The sequence below is a fragment of the Dipodomys ordii genome, unplaced genomic scaffold (assembly GCF_000151885.1).
Source record: "Dipodomys ordii isolate 6190 unplaced genomic scaffold, Dord_2.0 Scaffold1, whole genome shotgun sequence".
In the NCBI taxonomy this organism is placed as follows: Eukaryota; Metazoa; Chordata; class Mammalia; order Rodentia; family Heteromyidae; genus Dipodomys; species Dipodomys ordii.
The window spans coordinates 61,036,913-61,064,354 of NW_012267217.1; the positions used below are offsets into that span (position 1 = coordinate 61,036,913).

At 45.1% G+C, this 27,442-nt stretch overlaps 1 protein-coding gene across 1 annotated transcript in view; it reads right to left on the reverse strand.

Moving 5' to 3' along the window:
• Positions 1-701: 701 nt before the first annotated feature.
• Positions 702-27,442, reverse strand: part of Dner (delta/notch-like EGF repeat containing) — a 160,983-nt gene continuing 134,242 nt past the window's right edge. Inside the window, exons 9-12 of the mRNA XM_013020452.1 lie at positions 22,515-22,628; positions 12,320-12,451; positions 6,188-6,434; positions 702-1,773 (exon numbers count right to left, since the gene is read on the reverse strand). Coding sequence (XP_012875906.1) covers positions 1,662-1,773; positions 6,188-6,434; positions 12,320-12,451; positions 22,515-22,628 — 605 coding nt within the window. The 3' untranslated portion in view covers positions 702-1,661. The remainder of the gene's footprint in view (positions 1,774-6,187; positions 6,435-12,319; positions 12,452-22,514; positions 22,629-27,442) is intronic.

Sequence of the window (27,442 nt, forward strand, 5' to 3'; positions counted from 1 at the left end):
AGAGCGGAGGAGAAGCTCACACTCAAGGCCGCAGAAGGCTCCACCTCATCCCCGCAGTGTCCTGTATTGCAAAATCTGCAATGCCCTGTCCAATTCAGAGGCACTGGTTTAGATGGTGATCATGGTGACTCTCTTTCTGCCCTTCATGCTGACCACAGGCACTGGGCATCAAGGAAGACCCCCAAAGGGGCAGGTAAGAGCTTTGGTAGCAGCCACAGGTACAGTAATAAAACACCCAATGTGGGCTAAGTTGATGAAGGAAAGGAGTTTATGAGCCCCACGGTTCTGAAGTTTTAAAGTCCTAGGTCAGGGGGCCTCTGCTGAGAGGACAGCGTCACAGTGGTGACAGCGGTGGGGGACAGTGGCCACAGCACCACTAAAGGAAGCAGAGAGAGAAGGAAGCCCGGGAGAGACCCATGCTGTGTCCCTCCGGAGAGCTCCTCAATGATGTAAGGACTCCGCACCTCTTCAGGGTCCCATTACCTCCCACACCACCATACTGGGGACTGAGTTTCCAAAACATGCATCTTTGGGGGCCACATCCAAACTATATCCACCAAAGAGACTTGCTTTTTAGAGTACTTAAAATGTAATAAAAAGTGGTTTTGTCTGACAATCAATATCAAATCCCACACATTTTATATCCTTTTAAAAGAATGAAAGAGACGAGGACATCCTTGACTTGCTAACATTTATTCAATATTCTTTGAAATTAGCAAGAATCAGAAGAAAGCACATATCAATCAAATACAGCCACAAAAAGAAATGTCTTGAATATAAATAAAGATGCACTATGAGAAATACTACTGAAGAAAACCGGTACTCCCTTACGTTAACTACCTTTACCAACAAAGAACTTGAACGCAAATTTTATTCACTCACAATATAAAAACCTTGACTGCTAAAAACAAAACAAAAAACAAAAAAAACAGAAAACAAAAAAACCCCTACAGATTGAAATCAGTCATAATACACCTCAATAGGCCCTTTTGTTATCTATATTTTCAAGGCCAAGTTCAACAACTGTTACGAAAATGACAAAAACAAACTGTATCAAAAGAAATGTTTCTGCAGAGTTCAACCAAACAGTGCAGAAAGAAGTTGCTTTTACCCATGCACAGAATAAAGCAAAGGCTAATTCCATTCAGGTTAGGAATAATAAATTGAAACTAGCTTCTTTTTTCACAAAACAAACATTTCAGACTTCTTTTGAAGGAACGGGTATATGGTATTATGCATCATACTCTACAGGTTCTCCTAACTCTACTCAGAAAAGCCAGCACTCACACAGCGAAAGGAAACTTCTCTTTGATTAGACTTGTCCTGCAACCACCACATGGGTTAATCTGGCTTCATGGTGCGGTCTACCATGAAAATAGCACACACTAGTAGGAGCGTATGGTGTAAGACAGCTAAGATGTACATTAAAACGTGGTCTAGAGGCTTCACAAATTCTGTTGTTAAAATACCTTTTCAAACTAAGGGCTGCAGAAAATTAGTTCTTCAATAGTCTAATGAAAACTCTTGGAGCAGCTAACGTTTTAAATTTCTTAAGCTTTTAAATTTTCTTAAAAATATTTTTAAATGATCGTCGTATCCCATCTTTTTTTGAAAAATAATCCAAAAAAAAAAAAGAAGAGGAGGAGGAGGAAGAAGAAAGATTACAAATCTTTTGTTTTAATCAGCGTGACCAGGGGCTTGTCGTCGGGGCTGTAATCCTCGTAGGCGATGGGAGTCACGTCATACATCGCGGGCCGGGACTTCTTTCCAAACCTGAAGCCACAGACAGAGAGGGTGCTGGTTAGAGCGATACTGGGCCCCGAGGTGAGTCTGAGAATGACTTCGAGTCAAGAATCCAGTGGAACTATAAAAATACTCCGAAAATACAGTCTGAGGCTAGTACAGAAATTTCAGACATCCTGATATTAACATTGAACGAGAACAAATATTAGTCTTTGGTGCAAGAGAGAAGCAAAAAAGAAAATATGAACTTCACAAAATATACAGTCCAAATGAACGATGACACCTCTGAGTTAAATCCTGGCCAAGCAGCCAGCCAGGCACCGTGGCTCCAAAACAGGCTTTAAGAAAACACGTATGGATTTGTCTTTTTCATATTTGGGGACACAGGTTTATTTTACATACACTCCAGTGGCTGGGATACAGAAAGCCGAGTTGGCTGCCCCTGGGTGGCGGGACAGACGGCCTCTCTCCTGGGAATTTTCAGGAATAAGCTTTGAAGCCTCTGAGATCTCAACCCAAGAGGGGCAGAGAGAGGAAGCGACCTAAAAGACCGCAGTTGCTGGTGTCCAGCCCCGGCCTGACAGTCACGGTTAGCTGTCACCCACCCAACCCTTCCCAGCACAAAGCCACCATTCCAGCACATATGTAGATATGGAAATTCACTCCACAGCAGCACTGATGGGTGTCCAAGAACCAGAGCAGTCAACATCGAGGACTTTCTGCCAAACCAATCTTAAAATGGTAATTACTAAATGAAAGTCAACTTCTGGGTGGGCTCTTCTGGTTCAGGTCCTGCCCTGCTCTGCGGCCTTTGGAGTACGCGCGCGAAACACTCTTCTACACAAACCCAACATCACTCCTCTTTTCTTCTTTTTTACTGGCAGCATTTTTTTTTTTACCACTTCCATGCCCAACAGAACTCATTACGAAGTGCACATCTGCCCGATGACAGCTAAACAAGCTGGTCTCCTAGAGCACTGTGGTTTTTAGACACCCAGCAAACCAAGACTCACAGTTGGTGTTCAATAAATGTGGAGTCCCAGCCACACTGAAAATTGGAGCTGCCTTTCACATCTCCTTTGTTCCAAGAACCGAATGGATGTTAGGAAAGCAAGTTCATACTCATAGAAGCTAACGTGCCGACAAGAGTTAACCAACTTAACCTCCGCTAATTCAGAGATGGCTTATTTTACTGTAGGATGTTTTATATGACTGTTCTTTAAAACACACTCGTGGGAGGCAGAGCCATGTCGCTTCTGGGCCTGGGTTCTGGGGGCTTCACCGCAGCCTTCCTGCATGGGGAGCCCAGGAAGCGTGTGTCCGGAATGCCTACAGACATCACTCGGGATGAGCAAACCTGCTCCCATCCTGGCTCTCTCCCTCAGTGATCCTGTAAATCACCTTCTCTTACTACACCCAAATGCTTTTCTTGTATAATATGGAAGTCATGGTACACATGCGCTAGGGTGTTTATGATACCCCTGCAAGAGAGTTCCCTGGGGAAGATGGAGCAGGAGGCCTGGCCCGAAGGAAGTGCTGGGTAACCGCCCGCCAGCCTGGGTTGAAGTTCCCGGCACCAGCAGATGTAACAGGGCTGCCACCTTACACTTGACCACACCTCTTGTGTGCAGCGTTCTCTAAAGTCATAGGGTACATCACAGTGTTCATTCATTCAGAGTCCCCTGAAAGTCCGCAGCTCAAACAGTATAGAGAGGAGTGTCAGGTGGAAATGATTGTGATTGGCTCCCTCCTACCTGTAAGCAAAGCGCCTGCGTGACAGACGGGGCTTAAGATGAAAGGCTCAAGTGTGTGTGCCCCCATGTGTGCTCACCTGTGTGTGCATGTCTGTAAGAGTGCACATGTGTGAAAGAGTGTATGTGTGTGAGAGAGAATTGTGTGAGAGAGACTTCTACTCAAAGCAGACCAGTACCCACTGACTTACTGCCAACATCAGAAGTACCAGGCAGGGGACTGGGAAGGTGGCGCAGTGGTAGAGTGCTTGCCTCACATGCAGAAGGCCCGGAGTTCAATTCCTTGCATCACACAAACAGAAAAGGCTAGAAGTGACACTGTGGCTCAAGTGATAGAGTGCCAGCCTTCAGCTGAAGAGCTGAGGGACAGCGCCCAGGCCCAGAGTTCAAGCCCCATGACAGACAAAAAAAAAAAAAAAAGTACCAGGCACCTCCTGAGTCTCCCTCTGCTACCCCTCCATGAGGGATGGGAGGGAGGGCATGAAACAGACATAAACTAGAGGCCAAACGAGGGAGAGGGGAACATCACGAGGACTGAGTTCCGCCAGCGCCTTTCTCGGGCTAGGTTTCTCCGCAGTCACTTGTGTACAAGGAGCTTGCTGCTTAAGGATTACACAAGTCGATATTGTTTTACAAAAATAGGTTCCCAAATAAGAACCAGGTATGCAAATGCATGTTCTTTTCTGAGAGAGAACTCAGTCAAGGAATTCAGACTAGCTGTATGGGCAACAAGACTCCAGAGCACCCATCCTTAACCCTTCTGCGGCTAAACTAAAGCCTCCTCCATGTGAGCCCTGAAGGCTCTTCCCTCTGGATGTCTCTTGGGTGGAGGGAGGCTGGTCTCCTGGGTCTCCTGATACATCAGAACATAGAGATATGGATGCTGCTCCTTGGTGATGAACTAAGCCCCTGAGAGGACAGAGCAGACAGCGGATCAGATCTCCACCCTTTTGGTGTCCTCGACCAGTGATTTAGGATACTGCAGATCCTCACCGAGGCTGGTGCCAGGAACTGGGCTGGTGCCTGGGATGAATCGGCCTCCCAAGCGAAGTCAGACAGCCTACGCCAACCCAAGCTAAGATCACCTATTCATTTCAGACCTCAGAGTTTCACAACGCTCGCTGTGTGCCAAGATCCAATGGAGACAGAAATAAAGGGAAAGACTCAAATAAACAGCCAAGGTTGGGACAGCAGGGGTTTGTCTAGGACTTCCTGGAAGACCAGAGCTGACACTGAGGGAGCAAGTCAGATGAACAGCGTGGCGGGGGGGGGGGACAGGGGTCCTGAGATGGAAGAATCCTTTCTCTCTACTTCCCCACAGTGACCTGAGCAAGCCAGAGTGCTGCTCTAACTGCGGCCCACACCCAGCGCTCTGCCGCTGCCACCAGCTTCTCCCCAGACCCAGTTCACCCGCTGGCTTCTCATTTTGCTTTGTTTACAATGAATGCATGCATCCATTTAATTTGTGATGGCTTGTGGAGATATATATATATATATATATACACACACACATATATATGTGTGTGTGTAATATGTGTAATATATGCAATTTACAATAAGTATAATGTATAGGTAATATATATATTATATTGCACATATTTGTAATATTATGTGTATGATTTTTAATCACTATGATTTATTTGCAAATCACTAGAAGGTTGGAGATTTGGATTTGGAGACATTCTTTTTGAAAAAACAAACTCTGAACCTCTTAGTTTCTGTCTCCATGCACACAGAATTTGGGTCTGTGTGGGTCTTGATCAGTAGGAACATATGATCAAAGAGCACAAAGCCATCGCCCCCACGTCCCACTCTCAAGACACCCAACTCAGCACACTCTTCATTACAGCTCACGGGCTTTCAGAACTGTGTGCTTCTGGTTATTCTTTCAATTAATACAAAAGACAGTGTCATCTATCAAGCAGTAACTGATGCTGAGGTCATCATAAGTGGATGTGGAAGATTTATAATTTAGTAAGCTGGCCCTAGCTCTCTGGGGAGGAGTTCTCCTTTTCTCTGGGGAGGGAGCGTTATGAGGGAAAGACTAAGCAGTCTAAGAGTCTAAGGTGGGGGGGGGGATGGGGTGAAGGCTTCCTGCCATTGCTTGGGTCTTAACTCTTCCCCACCACCAACCTCTCCCCACTGCTGATGAGGGCATGCCTTCTAGAATGGGAGCTCGCCCATGGGCTGAGAGCTACTCAGCATTATTCGTGCAGACCCTCAGTCACTTGGCTATTTTAAGAGCAAGAGTTAAAATATTCCCGAAATAGAACATCAAAAACTGTCCCGACCTGACATGAAGAAGCAGGTATTTATAGTCACTGATCAGTGCACATTACACCGATAGAAGCAAAACATAACAGAGGCCTAGCAGGAAGTTTACGGGGGAGGGCGCTCATGAAGTATGCAGACTCTTCACAGTCCTTTCCACACCCCCGATTAAACCACCTCCTCCTCCCCTGCCCCCGCCCCCTGCCCGCCCTCTCCTCCCACCCTCTTTTCTCCTGTCTCTTCCCTCCCTCCTGTCCCTTCCTCTGTCCTGATCTTCCCTCCCCATCCTCCTTTGCCACTTCCTCCACCTTCCTGTCCTCTCCTCCCCGGTCTTCCCCTGCCCTGTCCCCTTCTCTCTCCTCCCAGCCCTCCCTTCCTCTCCCCTGCCCACCCCTCCCCTGCCCCCCCCCCCCCGCACCCACCTGGCGTGCCGGATGGAGGCGATGGCGTGGCTGAACTCGCCGTCGATGCTGCGGCAGTTGTAGAAGTCCTCGTAGGCCGGCCGCGAGGAGCCCTGGTACTCGATGCGGCTGATGCGGCAGATGCCGACGATGAGGATGATGAGCATGAGCACGAAGGCCACGCAGAGCGCGCCGATGATGACGTACAGCGAGTGGCGGGGCATGTTGCTGAGGCTCTCGGCCATGTGCCCCGACTTCCACTGCAGGTCTGGGGAGAGAGCAAGCGGGTGAGCAGAGCCCTCTCCACCCTGCTCCACTGACCTCCCCTAAGGGCCAGCGTGCCCACGACCCGTCCGGACCCGGGGCCGGGGGCCTCCATATAGGAGGATCACGAGCAAAGCACAAAGAAGGAGACACGAATACACCACACAAAGAAACGTGGGCAGAGGATGGGAAGAGGAATGGGCTTCATAATGACTTTTTCAAATGAAATTACCCAGCCGGGCACCCACTTGTAAACCCAGCTAGTCAGGAGTCAGAGACAAGATAGTTGGAACTGATGGAGGGAATGGATATTATGTGCGGGAACCCATCACAAAGACCTAGGCACGGTGGCACAGACCTGTAATCCCAGCAGTTCAGAAGGTCCAAGTAGGAGGCTGGACAGCAAAAAACATGAGATTCTAAAAACTAATCTAAAACCCTAGCACTTTTGAGTGGTAGAACCCTTGACCAGCAAGTGGAGAGAAGTTATTGGTAGAAACACAGCATAGATGCGGGAAGAGGGTGGCCTCTGGGATCACACCAACCTTGCTTTCCATCCCAGCTCCTGCCTTTCATAGAGCTCCCCACCCTGGCTGTTCAGTTGTAAGATGGCTTACTGTGAGCTTAAAACAGTAAAAATGTTTAAAACAGTAAGAACTGAAATGGCACTTCATAGGTGGCTCCTGTGGTGGAGCAGCTGAGGTGCTGGAGGGGGAGGGACCTCATGAGAGGTCCTCTCAGGCAGGTGCTCAGAGTTGAGGGGGGTAGCCTTCCTAATAGCTCCAGCCTGTACGAGGAGGGGAAATGGAAGGGCAAGCTATAATCTCTGTGGTTGGCATGGTCAGTCCTGTCAAATTACATCCTGTTGACAGACTCATACACAACTGCAAAGGGGAAGAGGATCTGAAAGGAAGCCATGTAAATTTTAAAAATGCCAGGGAAGACCAAAAAGAAGCTGAGCTCATGCGGAAAAGAAGAGGCCTTCTCTTCTCAATTCACACTTATTCCCTGGTGCCACACCCTATAGGCTGTCACTTTCAGGGTGTCTAGATACAGGATGCAGAGAGGGGGGAAACAGGAACAAGCCTGTCTTCCCGTGAAATCCTCAGGACTTTTCTTGCTGTTCTATTTTAGGCCCAAAAGTTATTTGTGGTGTCTGGATCCTCACTACTTCTATCTTAGCTACATCTTCAGGGAGTCTGAGAATCAGCTATACTAGACCTTGAAAAGTTAGAAGCTGAAGAACAAGGTAGATGCCCTCACCAGAGGTCAGGCCTAGAGACATACTTCCTTGAAGTCCACCAGAAAAAGGACCCTGCCTGACCTGGATGCTTCCTGAGAACCCAAGAAAAGATGGGCAAATGAAGTCACTTCCAAGTTAGTGATCAGAGCCTCTGATTCCTGATTACTCTACGGAGACCTGTGAAACCTGTTTTTGCCATTCAGTTCTACGTGCCCAGCCCCTTTAAGGCGGCTCTTGTAGCTTAGTAAGTCTAACTTAGAATCAGTACACTCCCTGCTCCCTGAGCCAAATCACACACAGACAGGGAGAGCCATGTAAATCACCGCAAGTAAATAGTCTTGATGGAAGGGAGGTGATTTGTGAAGCCAGTACCCGGGCTCAGTCCCCAAACCAGCAGCCATTTCATTTGGCAATACCTGCTGCATGCTGAGAGAGACAACTCATTTTTCAGGCTGAAAAAGTAAGCATGATTCACTTGATTTCCAACTATTATAACACTGCTTTAAAAAATTCAGGCTGGAGTCCAGAGCACAGCAGAGAAGGCTATAACATCCATTCCGGGCCACCACGAGGGCTGCCTTTGCTCCAGCTTGGTACAGAGCATGCAGATCTGGGCACGAGGGAGGACCGCACCGTTTCTATACACACACCTGGTGCAAATCACTTCCCCGCTCCGATGGACGGTGTGGAAGCAGTGAGTCCACAGCCACATGGCCGCTACTGTGAAGGAGCAACTGTGTTGCACCGTGCGGTGTCCCAGGTCTGCCAAGCAGATTCCACTGTTTGCATTTCTCCCCATCTGCTCATTTCTCAAATATCAGTGTTCAAAGCTGTCTGCGTTTGAGTTTATCAATGTCTTTTAAAATCCTGTGCTTTCCTTCCTCCCCGCTTCTCTTCTTTAAAGCTAGATCCTACTTTGCTGTCATCTACAGCATTCCTAATAGAAGTTGAAGGAGACTGCTTGGCAGGCAGGAGGATTGGTCTAGTAGCCAGGCTGCATTTGAATGAACCTCTAGCACTTGCGTCTGAGCGGCAGTAACTATGTCTGCACCAGGTGGCTGACAGTGCCGTCTCCCAGGCCAGGCGCCATCCTCGTAACTCATCGCCTCCCTGCGGCCTGGCAGCCCCATCACATGAGTCGTTAACTGTGTTGGCCACAGCCCAGCACTGGGAAGAATCCTGAAGCGGAATGTGCTATGCGGGATGAGCTCACAGCCCCAGCAGGTGCACGACCAGGAGCGCGTGCACAGGAGCTGTTTGGGAAAAAAATACTGCAAATGGGCCAGTTGTGAGTCTCAGAGACCGTTTGCATTTCTGTGCCTACCCAATGTGTTTAGGTGTTGTAGTTTCCAAAGCGCTTTTGCTTTGACCATGTTGGTTGGCTCTAAAGGAGCACCTGGAGCTAGGCAGAGGAGCTGGGTGTGCAGCAGATGCTGAAGGAGAAACAGGCTGCCAGGGACACACTGAGAATCAAACCACACCCACCAGGACTGCACTCAACTGACCTGCAGCATTTATTCCCAAATGCATTGTTGCCCATGTCTAAGTTTCGAAGCTTATCATACTGAACACAGAGGGAAGAGTTTATTGTTCACCTACATTATTTCAAAAGAGAATGAAGGTCAGGTGCTGGTGGCTCACACCCATAATCACGGTTCAAAGCCAGCCTGGGTAGAAAAGTCCATGAGACTCTTATTTCCAATTAACAACCAAAAATTCAGAAGTGGAGATGTGGCTCAAGTGGTAGAGCACCAGCCTGGAGCAAAGAAGGCAAGTGAGAATGTGAGGTCCTGAATTTAAGCCTCAGTCCTGGTACACACACACACACACACAGACACACACACACACACACAGAGGCAAACTCAATTACATTATGTTTTCCATAAATCCTTCTGCTTGATGAGTTTGATAGTCGTATGTGTCTGCTTTGGGAACACGCGTGCTTGGGGGCCATCACGAGCACAGGTACCTGGACCGGCTCCAGTGGCTCTGCATATAGCTCAGAGGCTGTGGAAGGCCCTGGAGTGCTGGTGAGAAAGCCAGTTCACTTGCACACATCACCCACCCCTCACTTCTCAGTATGTGTGCGTGCTTGCTGTATTTGTGAGCTCCCTGTGCACATTTCACCTGAAGGAAAAGGTACGAGGAAGTCTGCCTTATCATTTACTCGCACATTCTTAATACTAGAGATCAAAGCAGGAACACTCATCAAGTCCTGTGAGAGGTGACATGACCCTCCTCCTCCCACCAGGTAGAGTTGGTGGCAGGACACCCAGGCTGGGACCCACACACACCCCCTGCCTTTACGGCCACTGCCTCTATACATAGCCTCACCTTCAGTCACTGTGAGTCCTGTTCATACCAATACCCATCGTGATGACTAGGACAACACTGTGACCCATATACAACCAGGTTCAAATAAAACAATCCTCCAAAGATGCCCGCATCCTAATTCCTTGTCTGTGGGTGCATAGCTTATATGTCAGAAGGGAATTTGCTGATTGATGAAATCGAGGACTTCCAAGTGTGGAGATTATCCTTGGCGGTCTGGGATGGTCCAAAGTCATCATGGGTGAGAAAGTCAAGGCTCCGTGGGGCCAGTTTGTCTACCCAGGTCACAAAGCCACCGTATGACGGGGCTGGAATGGGAAGAGAACCTCGATCCTCTTTATTATTCCATCATTGGGTACTGAGAGGCAGTGTCCTCACTACAAGGAAGCGATGCTTATATTTCTATATACCATAGAATTTGCTTCAAAAAGTATGAAAGCCTGTGTGTTCCTAAATCTTCTAATCTGTACCCTCCTAGTATACTTTCCACAAACACTCTTTTTTATGTTACCAATAGACAATATTCTACCCCAATATGCAAAATTTGTTATTTCAGAAAACTGCTAAGCTTCAGAATGAAAGGGAATCACCATGCTATGGATAAGTCAATTAAGGCTGTTCATGGCTAAGTTCAGCCACTCAGTGAGCACCATGACCAGGTCCCATGGACCAAAATCGAGATCTTTTTCTCCAGCAGATTCCACTAGCCCACACTCCACACTGTGATGTCTCCCACTGGTTCATAGCCTTTAACCTTTTGCTAAAAATTACTGGAACCCTTTTCATCCCCTGACACACACACACGCACACACGCATGCACACACACACACACGCACACACACACACACACACACACACACATATACACACCTCTCTCTCTCTGCAACAAAGGAGTACTTCTCACCTTTTTTTTAAGCAAGGAAAGTTGGTCCTCCTAAGACTATTCTGCATAGGGTCATTTGGGAAGGCCTAAAAATACTTTATCACGTGCCTTCTCATGCCATGAACCAAGAGGAAAAGACAAAGAGTGAAAAGATGAAATATCAAAATGATGTTCGCAACTGTGCTTCTTCTTGAAGAAAATGTGCTAATACTGACCAGTCCCACCTCAGATACACACCAAAAATGAATGACCCCTGCCCTGCTATGAGCAGTGCTAGACCAAGAAGTGAGGGAGGAAGAGCAGCAGATAGGCCAATTCAAGAAGACAGACAGATTTGTATGTAAACTTGCTTGCCTCTTTCGAAATTCATGCAGCTAATGAGCTATTTTTTTGGGGGGGGTCCGGTCGTGGGGCCTGAACTCTGGGCCTGGGCGCTGTCCCTCAGCTCTTCAGCTCAAGGGTAGCGCTCTACCACTTGAGCCACAGGGCCACTTCCGGCTTTTTTCTTTTTGCTTATGTGGTGCTGAGGAATCGAACCCAGGGCCTCAGGCATGCAAGGCAAGCGCCCTACCACTGAGCCACCTTCCCAGCCCAACTAATGAGCTATTCTTGCCCATTAGAGTAGAGGAGGGTAAAGAGGGCCCAGAAGGGCCACCTTTGGAATAACATTCCTGCAGGGAGAAACATCTGGAATGGGAAGGCTTCCCCCAACCAGCATGGTTCCAGGTCTTGTATTGTGGAAGACAAAAGTGCCCCCTAAGTAATTTCTAAGAAGAAAATACCCTTCACCATTGAATTTTTAACCATTTCCAAAACAACAGAAACTACAATTCCCTGTTCCCATTTCACCACCTTCCTGGGAGATGCACCTTCACCTATGATCCTGACATAGAAAAAAAATTATCTTCTGTATGTTCACCCCTAGCCCAAACCTTAGCTTTGAAGCAGCTATAAATGTTTTTCAGTTTTTCTTTCAAACTCATCCTGGCTGAACTTTTCTCCAGGCAATGGACAGAACCTACGTATGTTTGAAAATATAAATGCAAAGTGAATTTATATCCCAGGTTGCTTCGTAAAAATTTCAGCACAGAGACTGCAGTTGTTTTTTCTGTGTGTGTTTTAATATGGTTCTAATGCTTTCTCTGGTAAGCACATTGTTGGCTGCCTGAGTAGCAGTGAACTCTGGATGACATCTGAGGATACTTGTCCCCATGGAAAGGCAATCCCTCCCCCAGAAAAGGAGTGGAGCAGGCATAATGCAGAAACAGAAGGACTCCACTGGGACTGACGGCTGCAAGGGCCACTCGGGTGATCCTCCCGCGCCTCTCATGGACAGTGACAGGGGGGGGGGGGTTGTCCTGTGGTCACAGTGGACACTCTCTTGTTGCTGAAGGAAAATGCAGTACTACGTAAGAGATGGCGAGATACTTACGGATTTCACAGTTTGCACCCACCCAGCCGTGAGGACAGTGGCAGGTGTAGCCGTTGGGCTGGTCCAAGCAGGTTCCAGCATGATGGCACGGGTTACTGTCGCATTCATTGATGTCGATGTCACACTCTTCCCCTAGGGAGAAAAGAGAGGGCAACAGTGACACCACTGTGGTCACCGCCCCCGGTGTATACCAAGCTCAGACTTCTCAGAAAATTCCAGAGCAGGGATCTTTGGCTAAGAAAAGCTGCACAAGAAAAGGCATTGGTCAGATAAATCTCCTTTTTAGTCTGTCAGTAGGTAACCAAAGCTGTCTTCCAAGGCTGAAGAAACCTTCCAAGACTGATCTGTAAAGCAAACGTCGGTTCCTAATTTTACTAAAGTCTGTTTGACTTTGGATGGCATCCGCCAAAGGGTGTTATTTATCTCTCTGAAACTCCAGAAAGTGGAAAACTCATAGTTTATGACTATTGTGTAGCTAAGTGCTGGGGAGTGCCAAACTGGATATTATCTCTTTTCTGGACATGGCTGTGCACTTAGCCTGATTATGAAAATGTGCTTCACTTTCCAAATCCACAGATACATTTGAAGGCTGAAATTCAGGAAGATTGAAAAGCTAGGAGACAATCATGCTCATGGAAGGAGAGATGGCTGCAAAGTATGGGTTTAGTGCAAATCTGACCTAATCTTCCCTTAGAAGCAGATATGAATGCAGTTCCAGTGTATCTTCTCCTATGGGAAAGAACGTGACCTTGCGTTCCTGACTGTGCTGAGACCATTTCAGGCATCTCTACCTGCTGCCTCTGAGAACCTGGCATGAAATTACAAACCAGAACACACGTCATCCAAAACAAACAGCGACTTGCAGGAAATAGCTTGTTATCAACAGTTACAAGGACAAAACCATCTCCAAGAGATTTCACAGCCATCACCATGAGTTTATAGACAATGGATGTGCTTCTCATCAAAGCTCCAGAGGGTGCTTCAAATCAAGGCATTCTCTCTTTAAATAAAAATGTTCAAAACTGAAAAGGATAAATTTTCAAAATAAGCCCTCATTTGCTTAGATAAATGCTGAAAGGCAGGGAAAACTAAAATGCTACCATTGGCCCCATCAAAGACAATCTAGGAGCAAAATAAAACATTTTACTCCCATTTTCAAGAGACAATATTTCAGCACATTCAGGAATTACTTCCAAGATTGTTTCACATTAAAATCCTTTCCTATCTACTACTGGTTTACCTTGTGTTTATGAAACCACCACCAGTCACTCATAGACCACCGTGGAGGAGGAATGACATACTAATCTTTCGAATCTGGTCCATTTCATTGTCTTTATGTAGCTGGAGTCTGCAAATTTCATTTGAGAGTGAAATCTATCAAGTGGAATATTTACTGCTTCTGGGTCATACTTGGTTGACTATAATACAGGAATATCTAAGTAAATTTGTTTCTTGAAATAGTCATTTATATCGACAGAAAGGACATGAAATTGATTCTTTCTTAGCAACCTATTCCTGAGGTTGGCTTTGTATTAACGGCATAATCACTCCGAGAAGAAAAGAAGATAGATGACACTACATGTGACATTATGTGATAGACTACTTAAAGAGCCATCTCAACCAGAACAGGATGAGAAATGGTGAAGGACAAAAATCAAAGACTTTGTTAGGTTTATACATCAGTACTGCTTCCTAATCCTTTAGGAAGACCTGTTTGATTGAAGCATTTACTAAATAAGCTTACTGTAGCCGGTGATCAGAACACTGCAGATTCTGGAGTGGAATGGCCTGCTGCCTGCACAGAAATGGGCACGCTCCCCCTTGCCTCTGGCAGTCGGTAAACTCAAAGGCCCCATTCTGCTCCAGGAAGTCCAATGTCAACATCCCAGTCTTCTAATTTCCTGAACTCAGCGCTAGTCCCAGAGCTGTCTGTGCTGTCTATTGGCCTGCTCGGCCCACAGCTCCTCAAGGAGCTTGGTCAGGATCAGAGTAACCCGGCATGTATATTAGGTCTGAGATATGACTAAGCTCCTCTCAAAGAATCAGAAGGCTCAGATCCCTAAAACTTCCCATTCTGGGGACTCAACAGATTAGAAGATAGGAATAAAGATGACAGGAAAAATAGGAAAGAACTCTTTCTATAGGCATCTGTTAAATATGTATGATCCATAAGAATGGAGACCCAGAGATAAGGCTGTACCTATCTGCTGCACAAACATGGCTACTACAACATGGCGTCCTTAGAGGTGTACTGGGGGAGGGAGGGAGTGGTAAATGGAGCCAGTCCCGGGTCTAATTAGGGAGCATGTTGGTGCTGGCAGACCCTGGAGTAATGCAGAGTTCCAGATCTTTCTACAAGGACTGTACTGGCCTAATTTACAGACTGACACTTCTTACAGTTGAATCAACTGTCTCTCTGTTGGGGGCCATTCTTGTATGCCACGCTGGAGGACTTCAGTGATGGAGCCATTCAAGGAGATTTCAACCAGAAGATGCTCAAGGATGACTGCTACTCTCTGCCTTACAGTGATGGTGATTTCTGTCATCTATCTTCACAAAGTCAAGGTCTATTATAAATTACTGGGAATAAATTTGGCTTCATTTATGATTCTCTACAGCAATAGATAGCATGGTGTCTTCAAAGCATTTCTACACTGACACTCCAATGCCAATCAATATGCACTTCAGCTGAGTTTAGTAGAAGAGCTTTTAAGCTTTTGTTGGCTTAAGACAATTGTCTTTAAGTTAACTTTCTTTCTTCCTATTTTTTCCATCTAAGAGTAAAATCAATTGGTCTTAAGCTGTTATTCCTGAATAAGAATGTGTAAAGAGAATACAGAATAATTTCTTTAACTTGAGCAAGGCTGGCAAGGAGGTTCATTCTGAACTTTGACTGTTTCACAATTTCTTCTCAATCTCCTGTTTTCGTCGCTGTGTATAGTAGGTATATTTAGTAGTACTTATTCATACAAGTATACTGATTAATTCTGTATGTTCTCTTTGAATAAGTTAGGAACAGTAAGAAGAAAAAAAAATCCCAACTAGTAAGACCACTGTTAATAGAGTTCACACTGAAAGATAGAATCACAATCTTTGTAATTGCAATGTGCCTTCCATGTGCCAGGCTTTGGGTAAAATGTTTTAGTTACACATCAGGCTTTAGACACAGGTCTTAATAAGCATTTGGGATTTCTTCTGTAATTATGGAATCACTGTCTTAACCCCTCACAATAAACAGCTAGACAACTGGATGGAATATTTTTTTAAACACACACACACACTTTTAAGCTTTAGATCCCAGGCAGCTCATGACACAGCTGAGCCCCACAATCATTCTTGGTTTCTGCCTGTGACCAATTTGGAACACCATGGTTTCACTAAATTGAGGAGACAAAGGTTGGAGTGTGTGGAAGCCAAGGTAATTTGTAGGGAAGACACAAACCACCAAGAAAAAGAAAAATAAATGCACCAGAAATAGTCTGTGCCCTTGAGTGTGTTGTTGAATACCGTGTGTAAGTTGAAGCTCTTAGGAGACTGGCAAACAAAATACAAGATGAACAGTGAGTGCCCTAAGCCCACAGAGGACAGAGAGTTCCCACCGGCCAGGGTGCAAGGGTTTCATTGGCCACTCGGGACCCTCGGCGAAGCCACCCACCATTGAGCAGTAAGGTATAACCACTCTCTAGAACAGAGGTTACTCCAGACTCACCTCCCCAGAACGTCAAGCCCAATTTACAAAGCTCCAATCAGGCTGACAAGTGACCAATCTGCCACAGAGAAAGGCCAGAGCTTAGGAGAAAGAGACAGTCAGATCAAACCATTGAGCAACTTAACCCACCATGACTAGCACCCAAACAATTTTGAAAAAAAAGAAAAGGAGTAACATGATAGGAATGCTTCTACCCAATTTCAATAGTCATGTGGCTGCAATAGTTTGCATGAATCAAGGCTGAGTTGTATTGGCAGAGAAACCGACACACAAAGCCATGAAAAACAACAGGAAACTCCAAATGGATCCCACACATATGACCAACGGATTTCTGACTAAGGTTCAAAAGTTAATCAATGAAGGAAAGATACATAACCTTTCCAAGGAATGGTGCTTAAGAAATGAAACTCTATTTCTCTACATACCAAACAAACAGTGAAAGTGGGAGTGGGAAGAACAGGAGATGTAGGGGAGGGGTGTGGAGGGAAGGGGGGGAGGGAAAGAGAAGGAAATTGAAGCTGCAGTTTGAAGAACCCAGTCTGTTTTAAATCCATTCTGTATGGGAAGCAGGTAAGTGGACTGGGCACTGGTGACACCCACACTTGTAATTCTAGCTGCTCAGGCTAAGATCTGAAGAATGTGGTTCAGTACTAGCCAGGACAAACAAATCCAAGACATTTTTATCTCATTTTTATCAATTAAAAGCAGAAAATAGATGTGTAGCTAAAAAACTAGCCTTGAACAAAATAGCTAACCAAGAATACTGAGTTCAAGCCCAAGTACCAACACCAAAAAAACTTGGGAGTGTGGAGGGGTGCTGAGCTAAGTCACTTTGGGAATGAGTGACACTGGTCAGACTAAGTGAAAAGAGCAGCAGGCACGGCTGCATTCTGCTTGCCAAAGCTCTTTCCCACAAGGACACTGGTTAGCAATACTGAGAGCACTATACATGTATATGAGCCTGCATAGTTACGTAAATTGATGCTGCATGTTGCTACTGGCATGGGAATTCACAAATAAGCAAAGGGAGAAGGACTGAAGTGACCCCTGTGATGTCACTAAGAATTCACAGAGGGAGAGGTAGCTCCATAGTATGATATTATAGATATGTGTATATATATTCTATGCATGAGATAATAGACACACATATACTTCCTCGTTCTGTCAACTAAGGGGATCTAGCAAAGCAAGCAGGGTTGGCACCTAGATCCTTTGTTCGTAACCTCATTCCCTGGGGACCCAGAGATCACTGGAGAACTAAATAGTTCTAGGACCAGGACAGGAAATACACAAATGAGACTAGAATATCTTGCATTCCAGAAAATATGTAGGTGCAAAAAACAAACAACAACAACAAACCAACACTGCTGTAACACAAGTCTCTCATGGAAAATTCCACAGAAGTCTCATAACTTCTCTGCCTTCAAAGAGACTTCCTGCCACAGAGAGAAGTATAAAGGGGAGAGAAAACAGTAACATTCTGTGAGAAAAACTGACAAACATGATCAGGGTCAACATCAATGATCCTAAGGCAGGTTGCTAGCACGCACATTTGTTATGAGCTGACAGAATTAAAAAAATGGACAAAACAAGTATAGACCCTTCCCTAAGATGATATATAGATGTCAAATAAATATAGGACAAGATGTTATACATAGGAATGTATAGGAATATATATATGCTATGTATTTTATAATAAATGTTATTCTTTATAATTCATATAATTTATTCCTTATACATTTCATAGATATATATGAAATGTTATATGTAGGAAAACTGAAAATTAATTTCACAATGAAGCATTGCTACACACCTATCACGGTGGCAAAGTGTCAGTGGTTTGGATGGACACAAAGCCATGAAGACTGTACCAGAGCTAAGACAGTGAGGTCCTGGTGAGTGAGCTAGGAGGAAGGGAAACCAGGCTTGGTGTATGAATGGCTCTCTGCGTTCAAAAGCGTGGAAGGAACATATTTTCAAGCAGAAGCCCAAGTTCTGCAAAAACAAACGGCCCTCACATAAGCGAGTGCATCTGTAAGGTAAATGCAACACTGGATTGCTGGACTCGCCTGGTTCCGCCACGTGGTCAGGGAACTCCCAGCCCGCTGGCTGAGTGTGGGCTTTGCTAAACCTCAAACACAAGGCCTCAGCCTCGGAGAACGGTGGCTTCATCCTACCCAGATAGCAGGAGTTAATATTTTATCAAGTTCTCTCGTGAAGACAAGTTCTCAGGGTACAAAAGGTTCTTTCTGTTTATAGGAAACACAAGTGGTTCTGTGAGCAAATATATTTGAAAACTAAAGGCGAATAGGATTCTTTACGGGAAGACCTCTCCAAGCGCTCAGGACGGGAACATCCTTTATGAGTCCCTATGTGGTCTGCACCATACCCCGAACGGGTTTGGCCACAGAATGCTTTTTCCATGGAGAAGCACATTATAGCACACTTCCCCCAATTACTCCAACTATGCTTTGCCTGTGTGTTGTGCTGAAAACCTATCAGCACTAAATATAGACATTTATTGCCAGCTAGAGTAGTGTTTAAACCTATGTTACCCAGGCGGGCAACATGAAGAGATGCAGAGGGGGATGCTGGCTGAGTGTAGGTGCGGGGATTGGAAATGGGGGCGCAGGCAGGAGACCAAGGCACAGTACATTCTTGGAAGAGCTGATGGTGGGTATTCTGGGACAAGCCGGAAAAAGAGGGGCTGAGGTCAGACCATTCTGAGATGCCTGATATTGGATGTAAGACTTGGAAAGTTTTCTTAAAGAAAATAAAATGCTGCTAGGTAGGTGATTTTAAGGTAAGGGGATGACAAGATCCCATTCCCATCACTATCTAGTCCCCGCGGTTTGGCAGATGGGTTGGGGTGAAGGGGGCTGAGTGTGGGGAGGCCTCTTTGGAGGGGTAACCCTGCTGTAGGCAGGAAGCGAAGTCCACTGCTGATGATTCTGAAGAGTCAGAGGCTCTGGAAAAGATTTCAGGGATCTGGGGTAGGTTGGCTGCAGGAAGCAGGAAGAAGCAAACTGCACTGCCTATTGCTCCCCAGATTCTGAGAAGCACAGCCTGGGGGTGTGGCAGTACCTTTTGATGAGCTCAAATATTTAAAGAGAAAAGGGGAAGAGATTCTGCATTTTCAGGTGTCACCGGGACTCATCAAAGAGTAGGCAGGTGGAGATTCGTGAAGTCTTTTGGAGAAAAGATTACATTTTTCTCTCTGATGACATAGTGGAGCAAATTTGAAATGAATTAAAGAGTTAAATGCACAGAATGAACTCCCTTATGATTACAATGATATAGATGAGCATAAAGTCTTGATGAGCAGAATCTTTCATGAAACAAGAAAATAAATCAAAAGAAAATATGAAGGTTTAATTACATAAAATTAAAGCATGATATATGAAACACTTTATACACATTTGAAAGTCAAATGAGGAAGGAAACATACTTATTACCTTGTCAGATAAGAGCTGATATACTTAATACTAGAGCTATGTCACATGAAGGTCGTGCTGAATGCTCTAGGAAAAAAAGCAGCTAAAAGGTGGGAGTGGAGAGTCCATCCAAGAAGAAACACAAGCAACAAGAAATAAATGGTTAAAATGTGAACTTCTGTAGGAATGAAAGCCACAACACTGAGCTGGCCCCCCAGGGTGACAGATGGGGACAAGGCGGTGCACGGTCTTGCCACTGCTGGAGGAAGTGGAGCTTGTGGCACTGGGTTTAGTTTTTCCTCAGAGAATAAGAAGGAAAACTGTATACAATCTTCTAGATCCTGAGATCCTACTCCAGGGAAGGTCATACCAAAATATAGATATACAAAGATGTTCATGCAAAAATGTTCCTTTTGCCAAGTACCGGTGGCCCATGCCTGTAATCCTAGCTATTCATGAGATTGGGACGTGGTTAATCCCAACCCAAAGCTTCTCTAACAGAAAAGTCCACAAGATTCTATCTCCAACTAACCAGCAAAATGCTAGACTGGAGGTGAGGTTCAAATGGTAGAGCACCAGCCATGAGCAAGAAAGCCAAACTAGAGTATTAGACCCTGAAGTACTGGTAAATAAATGTGTGTGTATGAGAGAGAGAGAGGGAGAGAAAGAGAGAGTGTGTGTATATTTGTGTGAATTCCTTTCAGTATTGTTTATAATAGGTCAAGTTCTCAACTGTTCAAATGTCAAATTGAAAATGGATTAATAAAAATATCATGATATAATATAAAAGACAGACTAATAACAATATCATGATATACTAGACTACATGGTATAATATAATGGACTACAAAGCATCCAGCATAAATTATAAAACAGGTATGTTTCTTGATGTGGTAACACATATATGTTATATGTATATTTAAGTAAAAGTTAAGTTGAAAAATAGTGTGGGTAATATGATTCCTTTTTTGTTCAAGTATTGGTGAATATATTATACACAGAGACTGTCAGGAAAATTCCTGGATATCAAAATATATTAAAGTGTTAATAACAGATACTTTCTAGTAGTGCACTTTCAAGGGTTTTTTGTTGTTGTTGTTGTTGTTTTCGGTTGTGGGGCCTGAACTCTGGGCCTGGGCGCTGTCCCTCAGCTCTTCAGCTCAAGGCTAGCCCTCTACCACTTGAGCCACAGCACCACTTCCAGCCTTTTCTGCTTATGTGGTGCTGAGGAATAGAACCCAGAGCCTCATGCATGCAAGGCAGGTGCTCTACCACTGAGCCACCTTTCCAGCCCCAATTTTTTTTAATATTACTAATGGGATAAAAATACCTGAAAAAAAATCCTCAGGACACTTTTCTTGATGCTATATTTTTGCTGACACATAAATGGTGAGCGTGTCTATAAAAGCACTCAGCTAAACAAAGCCATCTGTGTTATCCTTGGCTGGAGCAGGCCCACCTCTTGGTCCCAGGAAAACACAGGCTGTGACACAGATTAATGGAAGGAACACCTGTAACTGCTCCTCTCACAGTGTGCTTGTTAGGAGCATCTCTAACTGGGCGATGAGGCTGCTCTGGAAGAGACTGTGGAAGGCTGAGGTGGGGAGGGGGCAGTGGTGGTGTAGCAAAAAGAGACCACGATGCTCACAGTACAGTGCTCCCCAACAAACCACAGCACATGTCCTCCTGCAGCTTGTCTGTCCACCTCTTCTAGAGGATATGTCCATCCTTCCCAACCTCAGACCACAGGGACCCTCAGGCCTTTCTTGGCTAAGAAAAACTCTGGAAATCTTGACTTTGTTCTGCATCCTAGATGCAGAGAAAACGTTTCTGTAGAGAAAATGAAGGTTGGATTGTTTTGTGCTCTGGTGGTTCTTTCTTTGAGAATGTGAAGGAAATTTGCTCCATTTGTACACATTTCACCTCTTCTTTCAGCGGCTGACCAGCTCCCTGAAGCTGATAAGATTGAGGATTTAGAATAAAGCACCTAGATGGGCCCTTGTGGCTCACACCTATAATCATAGGTGCTCAAGAGGATGAGATCAGAGGATCTCATCAGTTTGAAGTCAACCAGGACAGGAAAATTTGCAAGACTTTTATCCCCAACTAACCACCAAAAGGCTGGAAGTGGAGCTGTGGCTCAAGTGGTAGCGCACCAGCTGTGTGCAGAAAAATCTAGGGATCCATGCCCAATCCCTGAGATAATGTTTCAATACTGGCACAATAAGAAAAAGAAAAGAATAAAGACCCCCATGCTAGGATTGAGTCCCTCACTCTACCTCCCCTTCCCTTCTGCTACCACCAATCGTCTTCTAGTTGCAAAATTCTGTTACTTTTACGTGGTTCAATAAAAGTAAGTGTGGTAGTTGAATACAAGACACACCATCCCCTCCTGATGTGTATTAACACAAGTGTGTTGACAATAACTCACAACAGATCATCTCTCATGTGTTAAAGTCATAGTTCTGCAAGTGTGGGGGGAACAAGGTGAAAGGGAGAGGAGAATGAATGGGGAAGAGAGGAGAATGCAGGCAGGAATGCACAGAATGGAGAAAAATATGGGAAGGGGTGGGTGGAAGGAGTGTGAAGACATTGAAGGGATGACAGAGATCACTATGCATTGCATACACCAATCGCTGTGTTTAAATGACTATATGTGTGTGTATATACATACATATATATATAAAACCTAAAAAATTAAGGAAAGTGAGGGAAGGGGTGTGTGAGATGGAAGGGGTGGGTTGGGAGGGGTGGGTGAGAATGTGGAAAAGGGACATTGATCAAGATGCACTGTATTCATAAACTGCTTGGATGAATGGCACCTCCTTTGTAGAACTACTTGAGGATAATAAAATATTCTCCCAAATATGCATAACTAAGTAATACAGCTACAGCTCAGCAGACCAAAGCACCAAATGCTGATTTCCGCAGAGCCTCTCTGAAAATTCTGCACGTGAGCCATGCCTCCTCCTGTTTTGCAATGGGATCCCTCATCCTGTGCAGAGGACAGGAGGATTCTCACCTGGGTAACGGCAGCTTGGAGGTGTCTTACCTGTAAACCCCGGCGCACAGACGCACGTGCCATTCAGGCCTTCGCTGTCACAGGTGCCTCCGTTCAGACAGCTGACATTGGCACAGGGGTCCTTGAACAGCTCACAGTGCAGCCCTGAAGAGAAGCGACAGAAAGCAAGTGTGATCAGCCAGGCCGCTCCAGCCCCTCACCTCTGAAAGTGAAGTGTTTCAACAGCAAGGGACTGTGTGGAAGGGACTGGTGTGTGTGTGTGTGTGTGTGTGTGTGTGTGTGTGCGTGTGTATCCATGAGCACACGTGTGTGTACATATACCCATTCAGGACCTGAGATGGGTATAAAAGCACACCTTATGAGAAAGTAGCAAGTTCCACCCTGCCCTTTAGCCCTACTTTAAATCTTTCTCCTGACTTTTTACCTGACTGTGTGTCCCAACTGCTAGACACACAATGCTAAAATTACTTAAAGATAAATTTTTTTTCAATAGCAAATACTTTCTAAGTCTCCAAAAGAAACAGGAACATAGGTAGACAGGTGGGGTAGAATGTGGCATGCTGGAGGATGGTCTTGTGAAGGTGAAGGTTCGGAGCGAGGTACTCCAGCGAGCCTCAGCGCCACTTTGGGAGAGAACGTGCCTGAATCCATGTTCAAAACCAAATTGGCGGAGCACCTAAGATTCACGTGCCGCGAATACCATGTGTCACATCCTAACACTGAGTTGAATTTGGTCCTCATGACCCTGTGAGACAGATTACCTTATTTCCCATTTCACAAACAGGAAATTGAGGAAAGAATGTAAGACCACAAGGCCAGGGAAGGGAAGCACTGGAATTCAGACTCAAATCCAGAGGCTCTTCTTAAGAAATTGTTTATCTCAGACTGGCCAAGGAAATAGCTTTCTATAGAGCACAGCACCTATTTAACAAAGAATGTGCAATATAAAACTCCACAGAATAGTAACAGAAAGCTTCCTATCACGTAAAAAAAGAAGAGAAAACTGCCACATCTTACTAATAACTATAAAAGTATATTTAAAAAAGAAAAGGAAACTATTGTGTCTGGATTACATGCCTGTAAACTCGGAAGGCCGAGACCTGAGGATCATGGCTTGAAGCCAGCCCAGGCAGAGAAAGCCAAGAGACTCTTATCTCCACTTAACCAACCAAAAGCCAGAACTGGAGACATGGCTCAAGGGGTAGAGCATGAATGAAAAAGCCACCTGAGAGCTTGAGGACCTGAGTTCAAGTCCCAGTGTAGGTACAAAAGGAAAGGAATGAAAGGAAAAGGGAAGGACAAAAGGAAGAGGGGAGAAGAAATAACTACGTGTTCAACTATGTATGAAAAAGCCTCAGTGGACTGGATTACTTCCAGAATAGATTACATTGACTATCACCTCAACATCTACTTTGTTGCCTTTTTACAATGAACATGTATTATAAGTTTATTTTTTAATTAAAAATCTACTGTTATTTGAGAGGTAGACTAGCCGCTGGTGTTGGGCTATAGTGAGAGATGTGTATGTAATGAGTGTCTGCTTCTCCTAGCAGCCCCGTGCACCCCCCCCCGCCCCTTGGGAGAGGGTGACAAACTGCATTGTGACCCAGATAAGAATGTAAATAATTCTGTGCTTTTCTTTCCCAACGGCCTCAAGAAAAAGAAGCATGAGTCAAAAGAAGCATGAAGCAAATAATAGCCAGACGGCATTTACTTCATTTTCTCTCCACTTCATTACTTGGTGCAAATTGTGCAAGCAGGGCCACGCCCTGTGACCTCCCCCCACCCCCCCTGCAGGCACTGGGATTGTCCTGTCCTCTGTCCTTCACCAGGGCCTTGAGGCCAAGGGAGAGAACTCAAAAAAAAAAAAAAAAAAGAGTGCAACAGAACTCCCTAACCATGTTCACCCTAAGGACTTACTTGTGTCAGGCAGTTCAGAATGGATGGTCTTTAATTCCAGACCATCTATATCTACAGCCTCCTCTCTGCACTCTCCATAAAGACTCCTTGGCATGGGGTGATTCAGAATGGGTGGCCTTTAATCTGCGTCATCTCCAACTACCCGCAATATTCTGCCAGGTATTTTTCTCAGGGGCCTTTTCAGGTCTCCGCATTTTCATGGGAAAACCAGCGACCTCCCACTGCCTCAGCCTGCATCTTAGATCCCAATCCTGCCTCCAGAGACCTGGAGGACACTTTCCTGAATTTGGAATATCAAAGATCCAACTGGGAGATCAGCATAGATCTGGCCATTCTTCATTCTGGTCCACAGGGATTCTTCCCCCAGGGATCTCAGTTTTTATTTTCTCATTGATTATCAAATAACATGGACACAGCTAAAAGAATAACACACAGGAAAGCCTCATCTACCTCAAAACAAACTGTCACATTTTTGTAAGTTCCCTGAAGCTAATCAATAGGAATCAAGTGACATGGAACAGTAATGATTTATATGCCACCAACAAAGGTCGGAAATTAAAACTTAAAAAAAGCAGTCAGGCTGGGCACCAGTGGCTCACAACTGTAATGCTAGCTATTCAAGGTGTTGAGATCTGAGGATCAAGGTTCAAAGCCATCCCGGGCAAAAAAAGTCCATGAGATTCGTATCTCCACTAACCTACCAAAAAAGAAGGAAGTGGAGCTGGGGCCCAAGTAGAATGGTAGTGTGTGTGTGTGTGTGTGTGTGTGTCTGTGTGTCTGTGTGTCTCTGTGTCTCTGTGTCTCTGTGTCTGTGTGTGTTTGCACACACGCATGCACACAGCAGTCAGATGATCACTGAATTTCTGGCAATACCCTAACCAATCCAATCAGAGTAACTTAATACAACTCAGCACAAAATTACCACATTTATTTTTCAAATAAGGCTGAAAAGCAACATTTTGGGCCAAATAGTTAAGCATTGAGACTTGAACATCTTCAACAAAACAGAGTTGATGAACATCCCAGATAATACTCAATTGTCAGCATGTTTGGGCTTTTATTTTTATGACTTTTGGCAATAACTGTATCCCTTGTAATTCCTCTCTTTTTTTAAGATGCGATATTCCATCACTTGCGCATCCATTGAGAGTTTTCTGGCAGCATGACCACACAAAGGCCATCTTCACGAAGCCATGGTTATTATGGACCACGATGGCCTTTGGGTCCCCCAGGATGCACCACAGTTACACCCATCTCTATATTCTAAGCTGTGGAATCCCCCATACAAGAGAACAGATGTTTTTCGTGTTATTCTTCTGATCATCAGAGGCAGAAGCTTATTACAGGGGCAGACAGCCACGCCTCTGTGCCCAGGTGCTGCCTCTCCACGGCCCAGCATCCCACCTTCCTGCATTCCTCACTGGGCCGGGGAGACCCAGGCGCTTGGCCAACACTGTCCCGGGCCTTCTGTTTTTACAGACAAGCATGCAATTCTGTGCACTGTTCCCCAGCATAGATCTCGGCTGGCACATCTGAACTCATCCGTGGAGCGGCTCTATGACTGTGCCCTCCTGGAAACACTGAACCCTGCCCTTTCCAGCCCTGCCCCTCCGCCAGAGTGCACTGACTGCTCCCGGGGATTCCCACTGGTACGGTGGGAATCGCACTGTTGCTTTTGTCCTGTCTGATTCCTCCACAATCTCTGAGGAGCATCAGTGCCCAGGCTGTATCTTCATGCGTGGAAGAAATGACGGCTGTAACTCCAGAATCCTGTCTTTTCAAAGGAATGCCAGACAGCCGGTGTACTTTGGCTGACACACAGGTGCGCTTGCCAGAGGCCTAGAAGCCTTTCCAAATTCCAAATGGGCCTCACAAACACCCGATTTTGTCAGGGAAAAACCAGGTCCACACTCAGACCGAGTCTGTAGAATGACACATGGCACCAGCCACTGGCAAAGACACAGCATGCACGATTACAAAACTTATGTTTAGTCTCAGGCAAAAATAAACTGTAATTCAGTCAAAACTAATAAAAATTCATACTTTTCATATTAAGGGGTGGCAGAGCAGTGTTTCTCCAAAGGTTTCTATTCCAACGAGGCTCTTGATAGAAGTAAATTTAGAATTAAAATGAGTAAGAATTCAAAGAGCAATGTATCAATTATAAACCTCTGTTGTCACCAAAAATAGTCACAATTAGTATCCGAAAAGTGAAACAGCGCTACCATTTCTACTTCAAGAAAAATAAACCAGGTAAAGAAAATTAGCTGCCAGAAGGTGTTCTTTGTCCTTTTAAGATCTATATTGAGAGCCATCTGGTCTGATTCAAACTTCTCCATGAAAAATTTCCCAAGCACTCCAACTGTCTTAGGGCTGGACATTTTCAGGATGTTTCAAAAGTGCCGATGGACACATCTCAAGCTTGGCTTCCTTATTCCTTGAGAGGATCAGCCTTGCTCTGTTCCCCCAGGGAAGTAAGAAAAAGAAAAAGGAGGAAGTCTTATTTGCTCTTGAATCTACCACAGTCCTGGAGAAGAGCCAGGCACACAAAATGCCAGGCATGCTTGTTTATTAGCAAGTAGAATGTAGCAAGGGAAATAATTTCATCCAACAAAGAATTCTTAGCCTTTCGACTATAAATTTATGTAGTTCTAAAGACGAACAAATGAAGTACAATGTGATCAAACCTTTTATGGGGTGATCTCATTTCTGAGATGGCATTGCCTCCAAAACAATCCAGAGAGTATGAAAACAACATGAATAAAGATATCCACCATAGAGTTATTTATCAAGCCCCAGGGCCAGCACAATCAGTGAAAGCAATCAGATGATCTGCTTATCAAGAGGCTGGGGAAATCCCCAGGAGAGCATTTTATACAACCACTGAAAAGAAAATGAGTACGAATTGCTAGCACTATCTAAATCAAACCCAGTCCCAGATTAAGTATGGGCATGGTACAAAATTGTGAGCCAACTATTATTGCTGCAAAAACATGGACAGGCCTTCATTTATGCTGGACATGCTCTCTGTTATGGTA